The following is a 22,702-nucleotide window of genomic DNA, read 5'->3' on the forward strand; positions in this document are numbered from 1 at the left end:
ATTTTCCCTCTGGAGAAAATGAGTGTAACAAGTGTAAAATTAAAGTGTCATTTCATGAGTTATGGTTAATTTGTGGCTATTTGTACATTATGTTCAAATATGTACTGAAGACTTTGACTGCAAGGTGGCAGTATTTGAACTCACACAAGCGCATATGATATAATTTTGTATTACTCATCACTATAATGTTAGTTGTTCTATATTTTACCTCTAACTTATGTTTCTCCTAAATTGTTAATATAATAACATGCTGATGAGCATGTCGTTGAGATATACAGTGAGTAAAGGTGAAAACAAAAATCAGCTTCACATCAGGGAATGCACAGCCAAAGATGGTCTATGAAATATCACAGTCATCACAGCGAGAGTCAATCTGCTGTTTACCTGGATGACATCAAGCAAATTAGTTCATATTTCTCTCAAAACAATGATAACCTATCTCATCAGAATGTTTAAAGTTTTATTTGAGAGTAAATAAATAAATAACAAGTCATTGTTGAGAGTAACTTGGTGAGAATAGTGTTGCAGGACATTCGTGCAGATCTCATGTTTTCCTCAACAACCCACATTCTCAAAGCCTGTTGCACAAAGCACAAGAGCTTTTTTTATTGAGTACTTAGCTCATTCTAGCTTTAAGGATTTTGCCCCCGGATAATTGTTTTGATTGAGGTATTAATTATTAGTTTCAAAGCTGCAAGTGCTCTGTGCCAGGTGTCGGACCTCCTTCCTCTGCTTGTGTCACAAGTGAAGTCGAATGATTCGGCAGCAGCAGCAACAATGCTGCGACATGCTGTTGTGGATATCGTTGCTTCCCAAAGTGTGTTGTTGCAGGTAATTGAAATTGCAGCAAAACTTCTTCTTAGTGGGTGAATCCATTTGACATATCCCAGCACTTTATTGCACCCCTGGATCAATATAGAATGACACCGTATGGAAACAAACTGGTTATGTCTCTGCATCTCAAATGCTCAAGTGTTTACTGCACACAGAATTTACTTCTGCTAAAACCCTGGCAGCAAAGCTTAATATTGTAGGTGTTTTATGTAAACATGCCATATATAAAATCAATTGTTGATTTTATTAATTCAAACATTTTATAATGAAATATTAAGTAGTTGTTTTTACCTCTGCTATAGCTGACTCCTCCCAGTTGACACATTTTTCTTAAGTTGCAGTAAAGTGACAGTTATAACATTAAATACTTTCATAATATATTTGTGATTTAAATATGTTCATCCATCCATTAACTGTACACCTTATCCTTTGAGGGTCGCAGGGGGGTGCTGGCGCTAATCCCAGCAGACATTAGGTGAGAGGGGGGGACACTCGGACAGGTCGTCAGTGTATGACAGGCCCGGGATTAGGTCCTTCACATGCGATTGGATTGGATGTGGTTCAGCGCATATTAAACTTTACATTGATGTGTTCACTCTTCTATGCTGTGAGATCAAAAGTCAGAGGATTATGAGGAAACTAGGAACATTTTAATCAAATCTTTCTTTTTCTTGCCTTGTTGTTTAATCTGTGGCAACAAAACTCTTGTACAGCGCATTGAATTTTCCATATGAGTTAGGTATACCAATAGAGAATTTAAGGGAAAAGATGTCACCCAATTGGATGATACTTAATTTGACTTTCTTAAATATGAGTGTATATTTTATATTTCTAGTACAACATGACATTTGCTATAAGTGTATGATATCTCGGTAAACCTACAGTGAAAGTATAAGGATAAATAAATAGGTTCTCATGATTTCTAATTGCAAAAGTTCAATCAGGAATGCGTTTTAAACATGAATAGCTATTAACAGATCTATGCACTGTAAAACACAAAGGATACATAATTCTCCTTAACAATAAACAACTGAACAACCAGGTAGACAAGACCAGGTAAGATCAGTGTATATAATGGAATCTGTGCTTCAGAATACTGCAGATTTCCATCAAATTAGAGCCTTTACAACTAAAGTCTTTCTTTATGAGGGCATGCATTAGAGAATAAGTGTATTTCCTAAATTGTTTGTCTTCTGGTGTTACTCGCAGAAGACTGGATTGTCCATTTGCCCAGCGACAGACAGGAAGTGAATAATGAATGAAAATGAAAGTTATCTCATTTTGTTGATGTGATGTGATCTGCAAGCACTAGACAGCACACTGTATCCAGAGTGTAGGCTGTGGTAATATTCTGTATGAGAGTTGCTGTCTGTTGACAAGCAAAATAAAGATGGCAAAGAATCAGAAGGGGTGAAATGTTCCCATCACATTTATTGCTAACATTAAAAGAATATTAAATTCTGTAATATTATGAAGTTCCTTGGGCTAGCTGTGCCGAAAGAGTTAACGATTATAAACACGTTTTCACAATGTAAAATTGCAAACTTAAAACAAACATAATCGTACTTTTTACATTTTTGCTTCTTCGAAACACCCCCGCTTGGCTCTTGTCATTGTAGTATGATGTGCTCACCATTCAGCAGTTACAACACTCACATAACAGAGCAGCACCTGACCACAGGCCCATTCATTTATCCCCTCTGGTTTCCCATTGATGCCTCTCCTTATGACTGAGGCCCAGAGGAATCTCCACCCAGGGGACCTTTCAACAACAAACGCAGCCAGCTACGACAGCAAGCTGCTTCTCTGAATGAACAACAATGTCATTCCAGCAGTGTGCGTGTGTGTGGCTGTACTGTATGATTGTGTGTGTGTGTGTAGCGAAACACCACTGGCTAGTAGCAGTAGAGTGATCTTGTGACCAAGCCTCTTAATGATGGTTAGGATCTGTGACCAGACTTAATGTCTCTGCAATACCCTGATTAGTCCATATCATGGTCGCTGTATTGTTTGACTCAAAGGCCATCAGAGGCGAAGGGAGCAAATCATCAGTGCCTGAGCACAAACACAAACAACTGGCTCACAGACTTATTTTTACACTGCAATAAATCTGCTTCAGGGGACACTGCTTCAGCTGCCCTGAATTAGAATAAAGATTATAAATATACATGATCAAAATAAGTGACCACAGAGACGTATGCTGTCTTCTTTTAGGCACAATGAGCTCGGTGGTTTCTGACTGAGCGGGTTGAGTTTGTGGCTTTGTGGGCACAGGACTGTGTTTGTGACAGGACCACCCTGTGTCACTACGCACAACCTCCGCTGACGTCACATGGGCAAGTTCAACATAAAATCCAATCTTACCTTTTGATTCTCAGCTCAAGTGATGTCAGTGCTTCTCTCAGTGAAGACGGATATTCATAATATAAGCTGTGGTCGTTATGCCTCCGTCTGCAGTAGTTAAAGTGCTCAGCTATGACCTGCAGATATTAGACTGCGATATCAGCGGATATTGGACAAGAGGCGGGAACAGGTTGCCAGCTCATCACATAGCCAACATACAGAAACAATATAATATTTCGTTTCTGTATGTTGCCCCGAGAGATTTGGTGCCCTTCAGCCTCAGCTTTGATCCTCGCGTCAACACTACACCTGGCATTCTATTGGTTGATGAATTTTGACTTGTCGCACAATAAAAGTCCCAAGTGCATAAGAAAAAAGACCATAGAGCAGAGGAGTAATCCAGGAGCAGGCGTTTCCCGTGCGCACACAGAAGCAGCATGAGCGCGAGTAGGAGAGCTGAAGCTGGAGCGAAGGAAATCTGTTCAAGCTGCAAAATATCTGAGTGCAAGTTCACAGTTAGAGCACAAGAGGAATAAATCGTAGGTCAAGCAGGGAAATTCCAGTGCAGGGTTTTTGAGTGAAAGCATTACAGGAACATGCTGTGAAGCAACGCTGTAATGTTTTATATATAACATTTCCAGGTGAGGCTGAGTCACAATATATAAAGTGGTGTTAGCTAGTATTAACATTAACATTAAGTAGATACCAGTGTATTGATTTGCACTTGGGGCAATTCTCAAATGTTGTTTTCAAACTTTAAGTCTCTACAGGAAACTATATTTCTCGTTCTTTTGCTTGCACATCATATTGTGTTTGAAGTGTTACATTACAATAGTGACTAAGGGGATTCTTGTGTAGCCACATGTTTGACGTCACTCGTAGGATTTCCTCAGAAGTTTAGAGTCTCTGTAGAGCAGCAGCAGCACTTCCCCTCTAAGTCAAAGGTCAAGGTTAATTTGCTCTTGTATTTATATTAACAAATTTATGGAGTTCAATTTTTCTGATTAATTTAAAATACTTGTAGAGGAAAATAGGACTTTATGTCTCCAGATAATATGGGCAAAGACAGAATGATGTTATTTCACTGTGTTTATTCAGACCAAATGTTTATGTAAATGAAGATGTTATAAATAGTCGACATGTTACCAGCATCAGGGTAATGGATTTGACCATGTTAATGGGAAAATGTGTCTGATTATTTGGAAACCGAGCTCGTTCTTTTTTTTTCTTCACTGGAGGTAAGATCATCAGATGGGTTCCCATCACCCTAACATTGCTCTATATTTGTCAGTGCTCAAATGTTTGGAAAAAAAGGAGGAGAACAAGAGAGAGTGGAAGGCCAATGATGAGTGAACAGGACAGATACTGACCCCTCATACTCCCACCCCAACTCTGCGAGCCTTTTGCGCCTATTTATAGGGGGGAAATTGCGCTATGGAAAAATATGACAAAGCTGCATTCCATAAATAAGCTGGGAATGGTGGAAAAGAGCACACGGCTAAGTCTCTGAAGGCCTGAGTGGTGGTTCTCAGGCTTGGCTTTGGAGCCTCCAATCACCACAGGAACAGGGCTGTAGCTACCATTAGCCAATCCAAATGAGGTGCAACATTTTCTGGACAATGCGGATATTATGAATTGGTTCGTCGGATCAGCTCGTGTTTAGTCAAGTGCAATTTAGGAGCAATGGTGGCAGTTTATCACCAGAGGAACCATAATGGAAATATACCATTTGTGCTAGTTTCATGTTTTATTTTGAGAAACATGACTCTATGGCTCCACATGTTTGGGATGTTTTTGTCTGTCCTATGTTTCTGTCTCTTTGGTTTTAACTTCAATGCCTACGTTTCAATTTCAGCAGAGTTTTTTTTCGCTGGTCTTTTGGTCAGTTCATCACTTTTTGACAAGTCTGGGCTGACATTTTTTAACAAACATCAGATGATTTACAAAACGCTGATGTACTTTGTTGATCCTTGGATCTTTCCTCCAGCACCATCATAGGCTGCTGAGGGAAACGTCTCAATAGTTTCTTAATCATTCTGGTGATCATAAGGTCAGTGTGCTCAATAAATTGGTTTATGACCAAATACCTTCAATGGTAGTATTGACAGCAGCATGTTAGCATCATCACACTGACAATTCAATTCAACTCAGTTTCATTTGTATTGCACCAAATCACAACAAACATAATCTCAAGTCATTTTACATGGTAAGGACCAAACCTTACAAAACCACATGTCAGCATGCCAACGTAAGCATTTACATTTTAATCCAGCATTACAAAGGCATGGTTAAAGACTCTTAATCTTGTTTATCATTATTTATTTTTTAATTCGATTAGTTGAATCACAAAAAAATGAACTAATAAATGAATATACAATTAGTGGCCATGGCCCTGGGTAGAGGATCTCTTGCTTTGCATATTCATCTTTTCCTAGCAACTGTTTAAACGTAACTCTGAGACACATTAACTAAACAATGTGTCGTGGTCCCCGACTGTCTCCTCAAGGGGATTAATCACTTCCTGGTACCTTAGTACCTTGCTGCCTTGTTGTTAAGGGAAACAAAATAATCCTCTCTGTGTGTGTGAGTGTGTGTGTGTGTGTGTTTGTGTGTGTGTATGTGCGTGTGTGTGTGTGTCTTGACTTCACTCAATTACAAATGTAAACTGAAACAGCCATTTACAGTGCTAATGACTCAACCGTTATTCTGAGAAATCTTTCAGAAATCACATTTAATGACTGTAGTGTTCCAGTTTTTGACCAAGAAAACATGCCTCTTTAATGTGAAAGTGAATTGACCCCCGACCCTGATGTGTGCAGTGTGCCTGTGTGCTGGACTACCCAGCATGCATTCAGTCTCGGCCCAGCTAGACAGCCCCAGATGTCAGGCAGCAGTGGTGGCTTATAGGACCCCAGACGACTGGTCTTTGCAAGGACACGCTCTCCCTGAGGCCCTCTGCCAAGTTCCAGGCTCCAGAGGGTCCAGAGGGTCAAACTCCCCACTCTACCTCCAGTCCCCCACACCCCCCACCCCCCAGCCACAAAATCCACCGCCATAACAACAGCTTAGGAGCTATGAATAAACAGGCTGTCATTGTCTAATAATATATTTATGGAAGACAGAAGCTGCATTTTTTTCAGTAGCCTGTTTGTGTTATTTTGTCTTTGTGGGAAACTGGAAGGTATGCATCTCATTTTGTGGGACAGCGAGACAAAACGATTTGGAGTGGAGCTTCTGTGCAAAATAACTTGTGTGTGTGTGTTTGTGTGTTTGTGTGTTTGTTTGTGTCTACCATTAAGCAAGACAGTCCTAGACTTTAGACACCAGAAGAGGAGTTTGTATGGATACAAGACTCATAAACTGGCAACTTTTATATCTTAATCTCTGCTAAATAGTCCTGCCTCATACTTGCACATTTTTAGAAGAAAGGTTAGGGTTGTCATTATAGCTAAGCTGTTGCTTGAGAGAAAGAAAATAGGAGTTTCATCGCACTTTTTGTAAGTTGTTTTAAGACAGAATAAAATGTATATAATGAGAGCAAGAAAGTCTCCAAATATATCGTCAAACCATCCCATCCCTGAACAAAAATTATATTTTACTTTTTGACTCTCAACTGCTGTCAACATTTCTCTTAATGAAGATTCATATTCACGATATACACTATAGTCGGTTATGCCGCAGTCCCTAGCTAATAGTTAATTTGCTCGGCTACTTACAGATATTTTTGACCAACATCCTGGTCAAAAACATGTGGGAAACCAAATAGGAAATGGAAAATGCAGTGCGTTTATCTGGCTGTATGCCTATCTGTCTGTTTGTATTTACATTCAGCCATCCTAGCAGCATGAAAACTCTCAGGGGATTGAAACATTGGTTGTTTTGCCATTTTTGGCTAAGCAGAAATATCTCAACATCTTTTTGATGGATTGTCACTCAGTTTTGTACGGACATTAATGGTCCCTAGGAGATGAAGCGTACTGATTCTTATCCATAACATAGACCAGACTATTAGTCTTCATCAACACTGGCTGCACTCTGAACCCAGCTTTGACATAAATGCTTATATCAGTGTGTTAACATGTGCTCTATGACAGGACATATTAACCTGGTCAAAGTCGTAATTTAGCAAATGATCACCAAACACAAAGTGCAACTGTGATGTGGATGTCATTGGCTTGGCCGGTCTTTAGTCATGAACAATAGAACTGATTATATTTGTGACCTGGTGATGATGCTCGATGAAACAGTTGGGGATCACCAATAGGAAGTGGAATGGTTGTAAATTTGATGGAAATACATCCTGTAGTTTGTTTTACCTTAGTCTAAAAACTTAAACCTCATGCATAGTGCCAGAGTCAAGTCAATGCACCTTTATCACTGGGATTATCCTCTTGAGGCCATGAATCTATGTACATAGTTTTACCAATTCAAAACAATGGTATTAAATCATTTCACAGGATAAACGACAACTTGGACCTCTTGGTGGTATGAGGGGAAAAGTAATGGAATCACCAAAGTCATTACAATTCTACCCAGTGGGTATCATTAATTAATCTTCTGATACTTCTAGTACCGCACGTTGTGCCAGCTCATACAGAAGTTATATTATATTTCACACGTCACATAAACAAATTTGACCTGCAGGTGGCACTAGATCGAAAGCCAGGGACTCTTCAAGGTCATTAGGATTCATCCTTTTGTTAGTCCAGTATGTACTTGGGATATTTCTCCTTGGAACAAGAGAAGACAATGTCTTCCTTGGATTCACAGATGAGAACAAATATTTTCTCAAAACAGACCTAATTACTTCCATATAAAAAATTCAGAATAATATGTAGAAGACATCTATTCCATGGAATTTGTGAAATTCCTGTCTCCTTACATTGCTTCCCAAGGGACAGGCCCTAGGATAAACAAAACTAACACTGCATAAACACATTTTTCTCAGTTATTTCTATAACTTCCCATTCATTTTTATCCTGTGTGTAATGCTTTTTCTTCTAACTAGCGACCTTTTTAACCTCTGTTAAAGCTCTTACCCTAGGTCATCTTCAATAGTGCCCAAGGTAACCTCGTCAGTAGAAGAAGGCGATAGTGTTGATGTGGACAAACATCCTGTTAGCTTAGCTTGTCGAACAAGTGACTATCGAAGATTGTGTTTGCTCTTTTCCACCTCTTATCAGTTGGCTTACATAAAGGTGGGAGTTCAGGCCTCGTTTTGTGTCAGAAAGGTGAGGTTCAGATTTGTTGTCCATTTTTTCTCAGATTAAATCCCCTTATATGGAGAGTAGAGCAGTTAAAGGACAGCAGTTTTAGAATAGAGCATATGCAATGTACAAATTATGTACAGGGAATGTTTCTGTTATGTTCTCCATTCTGTGGAGGCTAGACTGGAAAGATGACATTACTATTTTGTAAGGTGGCTTTAATTAAGATTATTTGGTAACATTTTGAATTGTTCCTTCTGAAAAGTCATATATTTTTATCACCACCAAGAGGGTTATGTTTTCATTTTCGTTGGTTTGTTAGTCAGCACGATTACGCAAACCATTCAAATGATTTCCATCAATTCTGTTGAGAAGTGGAACACGACCAAAGGAAAATCCAAGCCAATTTAGTTTTAACACCCAACATTTTAATACGGCGAGATCTGACATTTTTTTTATTTTCCTTGTCACTTTAACATCATCAATAGATGGAGCTTAATGTAAAAACTCAGGCATGTATAGGGGACTGATGTGGTTTTGTAAGGATACTGTTTGGTATGCAATCTACACTGAGTGCCAATCTACATAAATAAATTCTTAAAGAAGAAAGAAATTTAAAGGGGACATATTATGCCCATTTAACCACAAGTTGATATGGTTCCTTGGGGTCTTAATGAAATGTCTGTAACATATTTTGGTCAAAATACCACAAGGATCATTTAAAACAGCACCTTTTTACCCTGTCTAAAACAGCACTCCTCAGATTGACCTGTTTTGAGTGCCCCGCCCCCCTCAACCCGATGAGCCTGGCTGCGGGAGCCCCAGCTCCCCAGCGCAGCTCCGCAGTGGCAGCTTGAGCTGGCGCAGCAGCAGCATCTTTCCACACTGTTGAGTCAACGTTTAGAGGTGTCCCGGGGGTCCCTTGTATATTTTATTATCACTTAAATGTCTGACGGGTAGCAGCAGCGAGCTAACGCTAGCCGGGGAGCTGGGCTCCCCTAGCCAGGAGGAGCCCCTAGGGAGCTAGGGGAGCGTTAGCTCGCTCGTCCAAGGCCATGTAGCGAGACTCCCTACATGGGCATGGTGTGACTATGACGTTTATTTCGGTCGTAATCCCTTTCAACGCACTCTATCGTATTGTTTCTGAAATAGAGGAACCACAACAAATCGCGGGAGTTGTTTTTTTCCAGAGTTTTTGTAACGGTAGAAATGCAAGATACCCAAATTAACGTGTAGAAGCACTACAAAAGTGGAACTTTCATAATATGTCCCCTTTAAGGAAATATGTCAACATGCTTTCTTGCTGCAAGTTAGATAATAATACTCTCTTAAAGTCTGTTTTAAATATGAAGCTTGAGCTCTAGCAGCTTGTTAGCCTCCTATCTTAGCATAAATAATGAACAATGACAATAACAATGTACAAACATGAGAGGGGGTTGATGTTCTCATCTAAGTCTCGGAAACAATGAGAAAAGTGGATTACCAAAATATGGTAGTATTCTTTTAATGGGCCCGGAACAAATACATGAGACATATAACAAGTGTATTTGTGCTGAAAACAAAAGATTTTAAATGAGATTAAATCTTCACATATTTTCTGGATTTTCACCTTATTGTTTTTTTTTTTTTTTGTATCTCTTTAAGATAAGTCAAACCAACATTGGGGAGCTGTGTTTTTATTCCTGATGGGAGTGGATGCCATTAAAGTGGAGGAAGTGAACATTGATCTGTTTCACTGTGCTCTGCTGGCCACTCCATTTGCCTTTTCCCTCCCCGGGCAGTTTCGAGTAATTGCTTGCTCAAGGACTTCAGAGGCCTGATTGCTTTAACCCACCAAAGGCCCATTTGTGTTTTTTCTGGTTAAACACAAGTCCTCAATGATAAAGCAATATGCTGTAGATGTCATTGGCACCTTTATAGAAATAGTTAGACTCTCCTGCTGTGGTTGGACACTTTAAAAATAAGATATAAATACCGCCTGCCACTTTGTGTTGGAGGATTTTCTCCGTTTACATTATTTATACCTCTCTTTGGAGATCTACCCCGTTAGGTGTAACCTGAGTGAATTGGTTAAAGGCATCGCTTCCGTATCTAATACCTACAACATTCTCTCGCTCAGCCTCTGAGGCTCTGCACATGTGCTGTCATAGTGTTGTGAGGAGGCAGTGAGCTGCAGTGCTATAAAACATGTGTGGTGATCAGCCCTTTCAGCCTCTGCTATCCTGCACCAAAGCGTTAGCTGAAACAGCGCCTGACTCCGCTGTGATGTACCTGTGTTCTCCAGAATTAACCACACACATGTTCGCACACCCATGTGCCCATGCACTCGGACACAAGCACATGCACACGTACGCACACAGCCCGACTGATGTCCTCCATTATTTACACCCCGGTGTATCTGCATGCAAACGGCCCATTCCGAGACAATCTGATCACACAGCGGAGGCTTCGCCCAGTCTGTTCCTTCGCTCGGTGAGAATATCGCCGGGGCGGAATGGAAACTTCATTTTGCAGGGGCTAATATTAGCCTGGGCCTCTGGAAAATTCCTTTTAAATGATCACAAGCTGAGAAAAGGCAAAGAATTTGTTTAGTGTTTTGCCTGACAGTATTCTCTGCATACACGGCAGTTTGTTTCTTTTTTTCAGATGGTACAGCACACAGGAGGGTCCTGGGAACACAGATGTGGAGGGAGGGAGGGCTGAGGGAGGACACATGATGGCATTTAGGACAGTTTGACTGTCACTCTCTCTGTCTCAGTCTCTGCTGTCCCTGTTAACACTTGAACTACCATGTTGTGCATCCCTGCTCACTGAGGAGATCCCATCACTGCCTCCTGCTCTGTGTGTGATTCACACTGCAGCCTCAGTGTCATAACAGCAACACTATCTGACATGAGTGATTTCCTTTTCCTTTTTGTTAAGTATTTACTTTTAAAACATGTCTTGGTACATTATGAGAGGATCCTTGTCTGTACGTTCCTCTGTAACTCAACCACTGCCTGACCTATATTCAGCTCTGTTTATCATTATACGACCCTAACTTGATAACCTGTGTGTCTGTATGTTTTTCTAGGGAAGTCCCACCTGGCCATAGTTCAGAGGGTGAACAACGAAGGTGAGGGGGACCCTTTCTACGAGGTCCTGGGTATCGTCACCCTTGAGGACGTTATAGAAGAAATCATCAAGTCAGAGATCCTGGACGAGACTGACTTGTACAGTAGGTCTCGCTCTTAACGCTCATACCTTTTAGGCTTCAAGATTTCACTGGTCACTAGTCTTAATAGCACTCTTACATCACAGTGGCGGTTTAAAGCAAGTTAATTTAAGTCTAAATTAACATGTGCTCAGCACTAAACAGCAGACAGAGCAGGTGAAGGCAGTGGAGCCTCTAGCAGCTGAAAATCCAGATACTTCTCTCAACAGTTGGTGGATTAACAAAACAAAGTTAAAAGGAGAATGAATGGACTGATATTGATCAGGGGACCAGAAACACAACTCCAGATGAAAGACAATATTGTTCCATGTCTACTGTTTGTTAGATAATTGCAGACACAATGTTTTGAGGTTATGGAGACCCGGTGAAATGGTCCAGTAAACCCCCTATAATGTCACATACCTGTATGTCCAGTAAAATGTGAGCAAGGTTTTTTATTTAAGAAGTGGTGCTCAAGTTTGATAAAATATTATATAATATATATTTTTGTCCAGGGATCCAACAAACACAGCCTCACTACATTGTTTCTCAACTTCCTACTATTACTCACAAGTTAAGGGTCAGGAGTTTTTGTTGTTTGTTAGCGAGTCACCCAAATTGAATTTGACAGATGACCCCCTAGGTGCAGGATGAGCCCTCAGAACTGTGTCAGTGTTTTACTGGAAGAGAAATGGGAGGGAATTTATATAAACACTGAAAAGAGAAAACAGAATAGTTAAGACAGGGACACACAAAGTGTCTAAAGTTAAGTTCAAACAAATGAGGGGATCATTAGCTATTTTTATTATTAAATCCATTACAAAAGTCAGTTTATTGTGTTGTTTTTTCATGTGTATTTTCCACGAAACCTACAAACGTATGATTTTATATTCAAGGATCTTTTCCACTGCAAAGCTGTGCTGTTTCAGTAAATGGTATCAGAAAAGGTCTGCAGACATGGAGTTCATGCCAGTCTATTTGTTGCCGTAATACATATGGCTTTAAGCAATGCTAAGAATGTGCTAAGCTCACAACGTAGCCCCCTATAGCTCTCCTTTAGTTCTGAGAAGGACGCCACAGCTACGTTTCTGGAAAAAGCAATAAGCTTTTGGGTAACTCCAGTTTAGTCACCCTCTGACCGGGGACGACTCAGTATCTGTGGAGGGATATGGATTGACGCTTTTCCTGTTGCAGAGCAAAAAGTGAAAGTTTTGTGCCTCAACCCCGTCTTTTAATTTTCCCTCCTCAGCTGACAACAAGACGAAGAAGAAAATCACCCATCGGGATAGGAAGCAGGATTTCTCGGCCTTCAAGCCGAACGACAATGAAATGAAGGTTAAAATATCACCTCAGCTTCTGCTGGCTACCCTGCGTTTCCTAGCAACAGGCAAGTGGGCTGCGTTGCTGCTTGACTTCCCCCAGTGTGCCCTCAGCCCCTCACTGTGGGGAAAGTGTGTGTGTGTGTGTGTGTGTGTGTGTTTGTGTGTGCTGTTTGTGTGTGCATGTGCCCGTATGGGCTTTGAATTTTTGGGCAAGTGGACGTAGGGAGGAGTGAGTATGTGTGTAGAATGAGTATCTGTTGTGTGTCTGTGTGAGGGAATGAGTTGTGTGAGTTGTGTCACAGCAAGCGTGTTGGTATGCGTGTGTGTGTGTGTGTGTGTTTCTGAAGAGGTGGAAGGCCTTTCGGGAGCGCTGCACGGGATGTCTGTGCAAAAGAAGGCGTCTATTTGCTTGCATGTCATGCACTGAAGGTTACATGTTGAGATCTTTGCTCACAGCTTTAAAAACACCACCCTGTTTGCTTACACTCGTTCCTCGGTGACATCACGTCCAGCATTTTTGGCCTCTGATCTCTGTTCTCACACAAGTCGACATACTTTGTGTAAAATGTGAAATATTTCACCCGCTTTCCCTTGGGAAAAGGATTTCTGACCCGGCAGAAGAATATCCAAGTATCACTACAGCAGCAGCAGCAGCAGTTCACTATGTCTCTGTGCAGTTGGATTTGCTTCAGAACTTTGACCTAGCAGCTAAGCGTTGATTAAGTTCCTCTAAAGACTATTAGGGAGTTTAGTTCCTGGTGGTGGAGCCGGCAGCCAGCTGACACATATCACCGCCGCTGCGTTGAAGGAGCTGATTGGCCCATTGGGTGGTTGAGGCTGACCTGTCACGGTTAGGTTACGTCTTTCAAAGGTCCCGGGTACGAAATTACTGAAAGCGGGATTTTTGTAAACTCTCATACATTCGTCAGCAGCCTGTTCATGTTTGGTTTTCCTCACTTCACATTCCGCTCTCTCTCCTCAGAGGTGGAGCCTTTCTCACCGGTGCAGATGTCAGAAAAGATCCTGCTGCGCCTGTTGAAGCATCCGAACGTCATCCAGGAGCTGAAATACGATGAGAAGAACAAGCGGGCGGCAGAGCACTACCTCTTCCACAGGAACAAGCCCGTGGACTATTTCCTCCTCGTCCTGCAGGTGCGTTGGCATGACGACAGACTCAACTGCATATGAAACGATTTACAGCACAAGTAGTTCAAAATCTATTCATGTTCCTTTGGTGTGTACATGTGTGTGTGTGTATTTCTGCTCTAATGCAGAGGATTGTGTTTTCTGGAGTTAGACTTAATCACAAACATTTATCCAACGAGACAACAGACAACACAGACCCCTTCAAGGCTCTTTAATAACAGGTGTCGTGTGCACCCATCTAACCTACTGAGTCACTAACACTTGTGTGAATACTGTTATTAAAAAGTGGATATTTCCCCAATATATTGTAACAGCTAATAGCTCTGGTACATTTTCTACAAGAAGGATTTCATAATACTTTCATCAGTATTACTATTAATAATAATAGAAGCAGTGTAGTAGTTTTTTAATAAGTTATCTCCTAGGTAGGGGGACAGGGACAGGGACAGGGGCAGGGTAGAGATGGGAGGATTAAATGTTTTCATCTGTGTTTGTTTGTTTGTCCGGTTGTTTGGAGCATTACAGTGTGAATCAGGAATTTCTTATCATTCTCTTTATCATGGCAAGTTTTTGACGTTTTCACCAATTTCCCTGGGGAATAATTAATAGATCTTGCTGAGGGGGAAAAAAAGAATACATAAATATAAATAGCTTATAAATATATAAATGGTCCGTGTGAATATAGCAGCTTTTTTAGTCTTTATGGCCACTCAAAGTAGAGTTTTTCCATTCACACACACATTTAGACAGCTCATCATACATCAATCTGCCATCAGGGGCAACTTGGGGTGGAATGTGGGAGACGGGGATCAAACCATCAACCTCCTGGTTAGGAGTTATTTAGGCATGAGATTGGGTTGATGTAAGCTTGTGAGTCTATTTCAATCTGCCTGTTGTGACCTTCAGATGTGGATTCGTCAAATGATACCATGCTCCATGCGTGTTCATTTCTCACTTCAGTTTCACAAAAATAGATCACAGTATCTTTTGAAGCTCATGCAGTGTGGAATTTTGTAATAATCTCTCTCCTTTTTTGCTAAACTAAAGTCTGAGTTTTCACTGCAACTGCACAACTAAACTACTCTTAAATCAGGCATAGAGTGGCTTATATAGCCGGTGACATGTATTTTGAAGGCTTCTCAGTGAATCGTGATGCATTTTTCCAAACACTAACAGAATCAAAGAGGTGGTACACACATCCCTCTCCTCTCCCTGCCCCATGTCTGCAGACGTCTCAAAGAAATCCTGCTATAAAGTTACTATTATTTACTCAAAAAGCAGATGCAAAGCACATGTTTGCCGATCTTCATGTTTGAAAACTGCTCTTATAGGGATAGTTCGACCCAAAATGAAAAAGTCACTCATTATCTACTCTCCACTGCGCTGATGGTGTTGAATTGTTTGAGTCCAAATCCAATAAAATGTAAACTGATGCTGACTTCTTCAAAAGTAAAAACACATGCCTCCATTCTGCTCCTGTGGTGACATCCAAGTGTCCTTAAGCCCCAACATTCAAATTTGACTCTAAACGGAGTCATTGACACCATGTTATTAGCCGTTGCCTCTATGATCTCGCCCCAAGGAGCATATGGCATCATCAGTGATATGCAGCAGTGACTGCAGCTATGCAGCGATGCGACCGTGCACACACTTTACTTGACTCTCCCCATCACTCCACTAAGTCATCATCTGTATTAGTGAAACCCTCTTTTCTTGGTTGGTAGCGTGTTCCAGTTCTTCTGGGCTGTGGGTAATAAGCTACAACTGCACTGGTAAACACTGGGTTTATTAGTCTCCTGTCTTCATTGAATAAACGCCGGCATGGCAAAACAGTTCATAACTCTGCATTCACAACAGGCCTCTGGCACTAGTCTTATCCACCCATACAGTGCCTTGCATAAGTATTCACCCCCTTTGGACTTTTCTACATTTTGTCATGGTATAACCACAGATTAAAATTTATTTCATCGTGAGTTTATGTAATGGACCAACACAAAATAGTGCATCATTTGGAAGTGGGGGGAAATATTACATGGATTTCACAATTATTTACAAATAAAAATCTGAAAAGTGTTGAGTGCATATGTATTCACCCCCTTTACTGTGAAACCCCTAACAAAGATCTGGTGCGACCAATTGCATTCACAAGTCACATTTGCAAGTCACATAATTAGTAAATAGGGTCCACCTGTCTGCAATTTAATCTCAGTATAAATACACCGGTTCTGTGACGGACTCAGAGTTTGTTGGAGATCATTACTGAACAAACAGCATCATGAAGACCAAGGAGCTCACCAAACAGGTCAGGGATAAAGTTGTGGAGAAATATGAAGCAGGGTTAGGTTATAAAAAAATATCCAGAGCTTTGAACATCTCTCTGAGCACCATAAAATCCATCATAAGAAAATGGAAAGAATATGGCACAACCGCAAACCTACCAAGAGGAGGCCGTCCACCCAAACTGAAGAGTCGGACAAGGAGAAAATGAATCAGAGAAGCAACCAGGAGGCCCATGGTTACTCTGGAGGAGTTGCAGAGATCCACAGCTGAGGTGGGAGAATCTGTCCACAGGACAACTATTAGTCGTCTACTCCACAAATCTGGCCTTGATGGAAGAGTGGCAAGAAGAAAGCCATTGTTGAAAGGGATCCATAAAAAATCCCGTTTGGAGTTTGCCAGAAGCCATGTGGGAGACACAGCAAACATGTGGAAGAAGGTGCTCTGGTCAGATGAGACCAAAATTGAACTTTTTGGCCTCAATGCAAAACGCTATGTGTGGCGAAAACCCAACACTGCCCATCACCCTGAGCACACCATCCCAACAGTGAAACATGGTGGTGGTAGCATCATGCTGTGGGATGCTTCTCTTCAGCAGGTACAGGGAAACTGGTCAGAATAGAGGGAAAGATGGATGGAGCCAAATACAGGGAAATCCTTGAAGAAAATCTGATGCAGTCTGCAAAAGACTTGAGACTGGGGCGGAGGTTCATCTTCCAGCAGGACAATGACCCTAAACATACAGCCAGAGCTACAAAGGAATGGTTTGGATTAAAGAATGTTAATGTCTTAAAATGGCCCAGTCAAAGCCCAGCCCTCAATCCAATAGAGAATCTATGGCAAGACTTGAAGATTGCGGTTCACAGACGGTCTCCATCCAATCTGACTGAGCTTCATCTTTTTTGCCAAGAAGAATGGACAAACCTTTCCATCTCTAGATGTGCAAAGCTGGTAGAGACATACCCCAAAAGACTTGCAGCTGTAATTGCAGCGAAAGGGGGTTCTACCAAGTATTGACACAGGGGGGTGAATACTTATGCACCCAACAGATGTCAACTTTTTTGTTCTCATTATTGTTTGTGTCACAATAAAATGTATTTTGCACCTCCAAAGTACTATGCATGTTTTGTTGATCAAACGGGAAAAAGTTAATTTAAGTCTATTTGAATTCCAGTTAGTAACAGTACATAATGGGAAAAAGTCCAAGGGGGGTGAATACTTATGCAAGGCACTGTACCTGTCCTACCTATAAGAATGGCAGGTAGGGACCTCCTTGGTAAGAGGACGGGCAGTCACTACTTAAATGTTCCACAGGAAAATATATAAATTAAATAATAATTAAAGTGCTTTAAATGGTAGAAGAGCAATGCTAATTTTACAGAAAACTGCCCAAATTCCGCTGTGGAATTTTTCCAACTGAAAGTGAAAACTATAAAGCTCAACAGGAAACAATACAATTAGCATAATAACTGAAATGCTTAAAATATCCCATAATACAATGTGTACCAGAACTACAGTTACAGTGTCTCTGGATCAGGTGAGGTCCAGGTGGGAGAAGTGCGAGGTCACTGCCCTTGAGATCAGGCTTATAGGAAGACATTGGGAGCTATTAAACCGAGCACGGATTATCTACAAGTAGTAAAAAAGGAGAGAGAAGAGGGAGGGAGGGGTGGTGTGGGTGGATTTGTCCTAAACTCACGGGCAGGGTGAATAAATATATTTGAGCAGATTTTGTTGAGGGTGGAAGTAGGATTGCAAAGCACAAAGCTGTAGCTGAAATCCTAGTGAGGAAGGATGAAAGACTATACTGTAACTGACACAATGAAGCACTAATGCAGAACGTCCATTCTGGGTTGGTGAGAAGTTGGATATCCAAAGAAAACGTACAGTCTGAAAAAGGATGGATAAAGATGTGATGTGAACTCAAACAGCATGAAAGGCCGATGTAACCTTCTACAATGTTGGTTGGTTGGTTGTGTGTCTTTGTAATGTAGATAGTAACTTGTTTGTTGCCGTCACAGGGGAAAGTGGAGGTGGAGGCAGGAAAGGAGGGGATGAAGTTTGAAGCAGGACCGTTCTCCTTCTATGGGCTGATGGCCCTGACAGCGTCGCCAGGTAAGACCGACTGACCGATGTACATCCTGTCTTTGTCCTCCGTGTCATGATTGATCAGTTTCTTTTTTTAAAGGCTCTCGGGTAAAAATCTTTATTGGATTTTTGAGTAAAATATAACACTGCAGCTTTTTGGAGAAAAATAATTAAAAACAATAATTGAATGCTGGGATTAGCTCCAGCTGACCCCAGCAACCCTCAAAGGACACGCGGTATATGGATGAATGGGCGAACAAATGTAAAAGCAGGAATTGAATGTTTGTTTAGCTTTATCTTCTTTTTCACTCATTCTTTGATCAGAGAGCATCTAACATTCTCTTATTTTGTCAAATAATTTTTTTTTTGCTAGAAACACTTTAACATGTAAAAAATGGAAATATATAGTAAGTATTGTATGTGTGTCAATTGCAATAGTTAGGTATCATATCAGCACATACAAAAGTGTACATTCTTTTGAATTATTCAGTAAAATCAATTTTAAGTCATATGGAAAATGTGGAAATGGGCCTGTCCACAAATCACAACATACATCCTCTAACCACTTTGCAGGTTGAAACCTTACAATATTACAGAGAAACACAACCACTGTAGGACTGTAGGACTGTAGGACTGTCCTGCAGTGACATCATGAGAAAGTGTCACACAGTGATCCCCTCAGTTCATTCATAAACTGTAATACTATTCTCAGCATTTCTCAACTGCCATGATAACTGTGGGCGGTGAGATCTGAGAGACACCTACTGGTGAAACAGTAGAATAACCTTCCTCTGTATTTGTGTTCAGGTGCTCAGAATTTAAATGATTAATAGTGGAGCAATAGATGGTGATTTTTCTTTGATTACACATTCCAATTCAAAAATATACTGCTATAATATGTACGACACATATGTGATTTGGTCAGAGAAAATTCATAATATGCGCATTGATTTTATTTATTTATTTCATATCTTTTCTGCTCTTTCTTTCCCACTTTCTTTCTGTTTTCCTCCCCAAGTCCCTCTGTCCCTGTCTCGTACCTTTGTGGTCAGTAGAGCTGAGTCATTAGCAGGATCTCCAGGTACAGTGGCCTTTTCTCTATCTTCTCATCTCATACCACACATCCTGTCAACTGATAAATGAAATGAATGTGAAATTACAATGTTCCCTTGTAGATTGTCCGCCTGTATACTTTGTAAACGTACATGAGTGTGTTCTATCTTTTTCTTCCTCATTTTTGTCTGTTTGTACTTGAATGCAACACTCACTGTAAACTTGTGTGTACAAGTGAAGGAGAAAGAGGGCGAGAGGAAAACCGATTCAGCTTGAGACTTTAACACTTTCATCCCTTGAGCCATTAGTCAAGTGGCTGAATGGTGTTGGAGACTAGAGGCCCCCGAGTTGGACCCAGGCTCCGCCCCGCTCGCCCCTAACCTTTAACCCTTCAACTACATAAACAAGACCTACAGCTACAGGCCCCCTGCCGAGCACCACTGAGAGCACATACAAAAACACACACCACACTAACACATATGTTCACACGCACGGTTACGCACACATATAGAGTTATATGCTCGGTGCAGTAGAACAAAACACTCTCTCTTTCTGTCTTCTCAAGTATCCGGCAATGCACTTAACATGCTTTGTTTCCTCCAGTGTGGAGCCTATGCACACATTTGTGTGTGTGTATCTGCCTGTACGTTAACGCATTATGTGTGTATTCTTGACACAGACCGCCATTTTTTTCTGTACTGACCTGGCCCCTGTGGCCCTGAGAAAGTGGAGTACTAATTCGCAAGAGTTCACATGCCAGGTCTTTTACCCACTGCGCTCAGTCTCCACACACACACACACACACACACACACACACACACACACACACACACAGTGACACACACGCACTGTTAGTGCGTTGCGCTCCCTATCACGCACACACATATTCCAACATGGGATTACATACATTCCAGTCGGCATAGTAACATTAGCTCTGGCCAAGCAGTTTCCACTTTGTTGTGTGTGATTTTCACTAGGCTTCTTTAAGAAGTGGAAAACATAATCTGGCTTTAATTAAAAACTTACAAAAAAATGCACACACAAAAAACAGAAGAGGTTTTCTGTGAGGCAGCTCATAGGAGGAAGGATCATCAGAGACCACTGACTCAATACCTGCTGCATGAAACTCCCCTCACCCAAAGACTTATGTAGAAATGAGATTTCCATACAGCAGCACAGCAAGCATCTCGGTTATATCTAACACTTGACCTGGAAAAATGTCAGTGGTGCACAGGATCTTAAGTACTGACAAGACTGCAACTATTCAAATCTGAAAAAACTATGTCCAAATAGATTATGTACTGTTCTGATATCATAGTCATAATGATACATATTTATAGTAATAAACTTTTGTTGTAGATATGGTATCACTGATGCAACAGCACAGCCAATGGGAAGAACAATAAACCAAGACTATAGGATTTCCAAGTAATGACGCTGCATATTTTCAGAAATGTTCAATTTCATGCATTATCGGGCGACTGTGATTGGGTCGTCCACTAATCAGAGGGTCGGCGGTTCGAGCCCTGGCTCCCCCAGTGTCCTCGGGCAAGATACTGAACCCTCAAATTGCCCCTGACCTCTGTTCCATCTGGATATGGATTATGTGTGATAAAAATAGGGCTGTGTATAGAAGTGCTAAATGAATGTGTGTGAATCTGTGATTGTGACTTTTAGAGTAAAGTGCTCTGAGTGGTAGATACTATCTACCACTCAGTTCATTTACCATTTCCTATCTACTAGATAGGAAATGGTAAATGAACTGTGTATATGTTAATATACGTACGAATTTCTAAATACCCTAAACAAATTAATGACATCTCAACATTATAAGGCTTCACGTTGTTATTTTTTCCAATCTTCCCATTAAGAAACCCCTCAGTCTAGTAATGGTAGAACTGAGTTGCGTTAGACAAGTTTCACACCACAGTCATTAGAACTCTGATGTCTACGATTACTCAAACCTTGTAAACATCTTTCTCCTCCTGACAGAAAATAAATCTCCTCCACGGCCGTTTGGACTGAACCACTCGGACTCTCTGAACAGGAGCGATCGCATCGACGCCATCACCCCGACTCTGGGCAGCAGCAACAACCAGCTCAACTCCTTCCTGCAGATCTACGTTCCTGACTACTCAGTCAGAGCGCGCTCAGACCTGCAGTTTATAAAGGTGAGAGAGCACATGAGGCTGAGCAGCACACAGCTCACACTGAGGCTCATGGGAGTAGACGTGCTCGTTCAGTACCGATGAAGAGCTGCTTGTTACTGAGGTCTTGCAGAGGCTCTTAGTGAATAGATTTGTTGGACAGTAGAAACTGTAATGACCTAAGTTACATGTGTTTATTAATGAACTGATCAAATTGAATGCAATTCAGTTAGACAGCTGACGTTCAAATGTTTATTGCAACATAGAACATGTTAGTGTTTGGCATGTGGCCTCCGACTTAATCACTCCCCCAGATATGATTATAGAGCAAATACTTGTAACCCCCCCCCCCCCCCCCCTAGATTTTGATTTCTGTTCATTCATGGATTCTCTTTTTACTTTACTCACAGCTAATTCATTTTATGAATATCTTTTTTACTGTCCAATTAAATATCAGTTAATTTATTGCATCATGACCATTTGAAAATCTCCTGGTCCAAAGCTAATTTACATCTGACAATGAAAAGTCGTCTTACAGAACCTTTCATTACACAATAAAACTGGAAGAGAGTCAAGTCTGACTTCATTAAAAGATCATTACATTGATAAAAACATTATTACAATGTTTACAGAACATTTTACATAATTGTGTTCAAGAAGGATTAGTCATTGTTATGGACTGATGAAATTCATTCTTTCTCCGGTATTTTCTGCTGCTGTCACCTCATCACCTTTTTAGACCACGCCTACCAGCTCTTAGCCAATCACAATCAGTCACAGTCAGTTGACCCCATCTTCACTGTTTCCTAGATAACGCGCCAACAGTACCAGAACGCCGTGATGGCGTCGCGGATGGACAAAACCCCCCAATCCACAGACAACGAGTTCACCAAGATCGAGCTCACGTTGACGGAGCTCCACGACGGCGTGGAGACCTCAGCCGTGGTCACCACCACAACCAGCACAACCAGCACCACCCCCGCCGTGTCCATAGCTGTGTCCAATGAGACGTCCCATCTGCTCAGCCCCCAGCAGAACTGTGTGGGCCTCAGCAGGAGCAACCACAGCGCCCACAACGAGGCACCCATCTAG

The 22,702-nt window shown here is 41.2% G+C and overlaps 1 protein-coding gene across 4 annotated transcripts in view; it reads left to right on the top strand.

Annotated features, from left to right (window-relative positions):
* The window catches only part of cnnm2b (cyclin and CBS domain divalent metal cation transport mediator 2b), a 34,696-nt gene extending 11,994 nt beyond the window's left edge, over positions 1–22,702 (top strand). The window contains exons 2-9 of one of the 4 annotated variants that reach the window (XM_053419380.1): positions 11,458–11,601; positions 12,827–12,975; positions 13,890–14,051; positions 18,344–18,437; positions 19,429–19,491; positions 21,456–21,634; positions 22,421–22,535; positions 22,605–22,702. In XM_053419380.1, coding sequence (XP_053275355.1) covers positions 11,458–11,601; positions 12,827–12,975; positions 13,890–14,051; positions 18,344–18,437; positions 19,429–19,491; positions 21,456–21,634; positions 22,421–22,535; positions 22,605–22,702 — 1,004 coding nt within the window. Of the gene's footprint in view, positions 1–11,457; positions 11,602–12,826; positions 12,976–13,881; positions 14,052–18,343; positions 18,438–19,428; positions 19,492–21,455; positions 21,635–22,420 lie in introns of all 4 variants that reach the window. The other 3 variants (XM_053419379.1, XM_053419378.1, XM_053419381.1) reach the window with 3 other exon arrangements.

This window comes from Pleuronectes platessa, chromosome 3 (genome assembly GCF_947347685.1).
Source record: "Pleuronectes platessa chromosome 3, fPlePla1.1, whole genome shotgun sequence".
NCBI lineage: Eukaryota > Metazoa > Chordata > Actinopteri > Pleuronectiformes > Pleuronectidae > Pleuronectes > Pleuronectes platessa.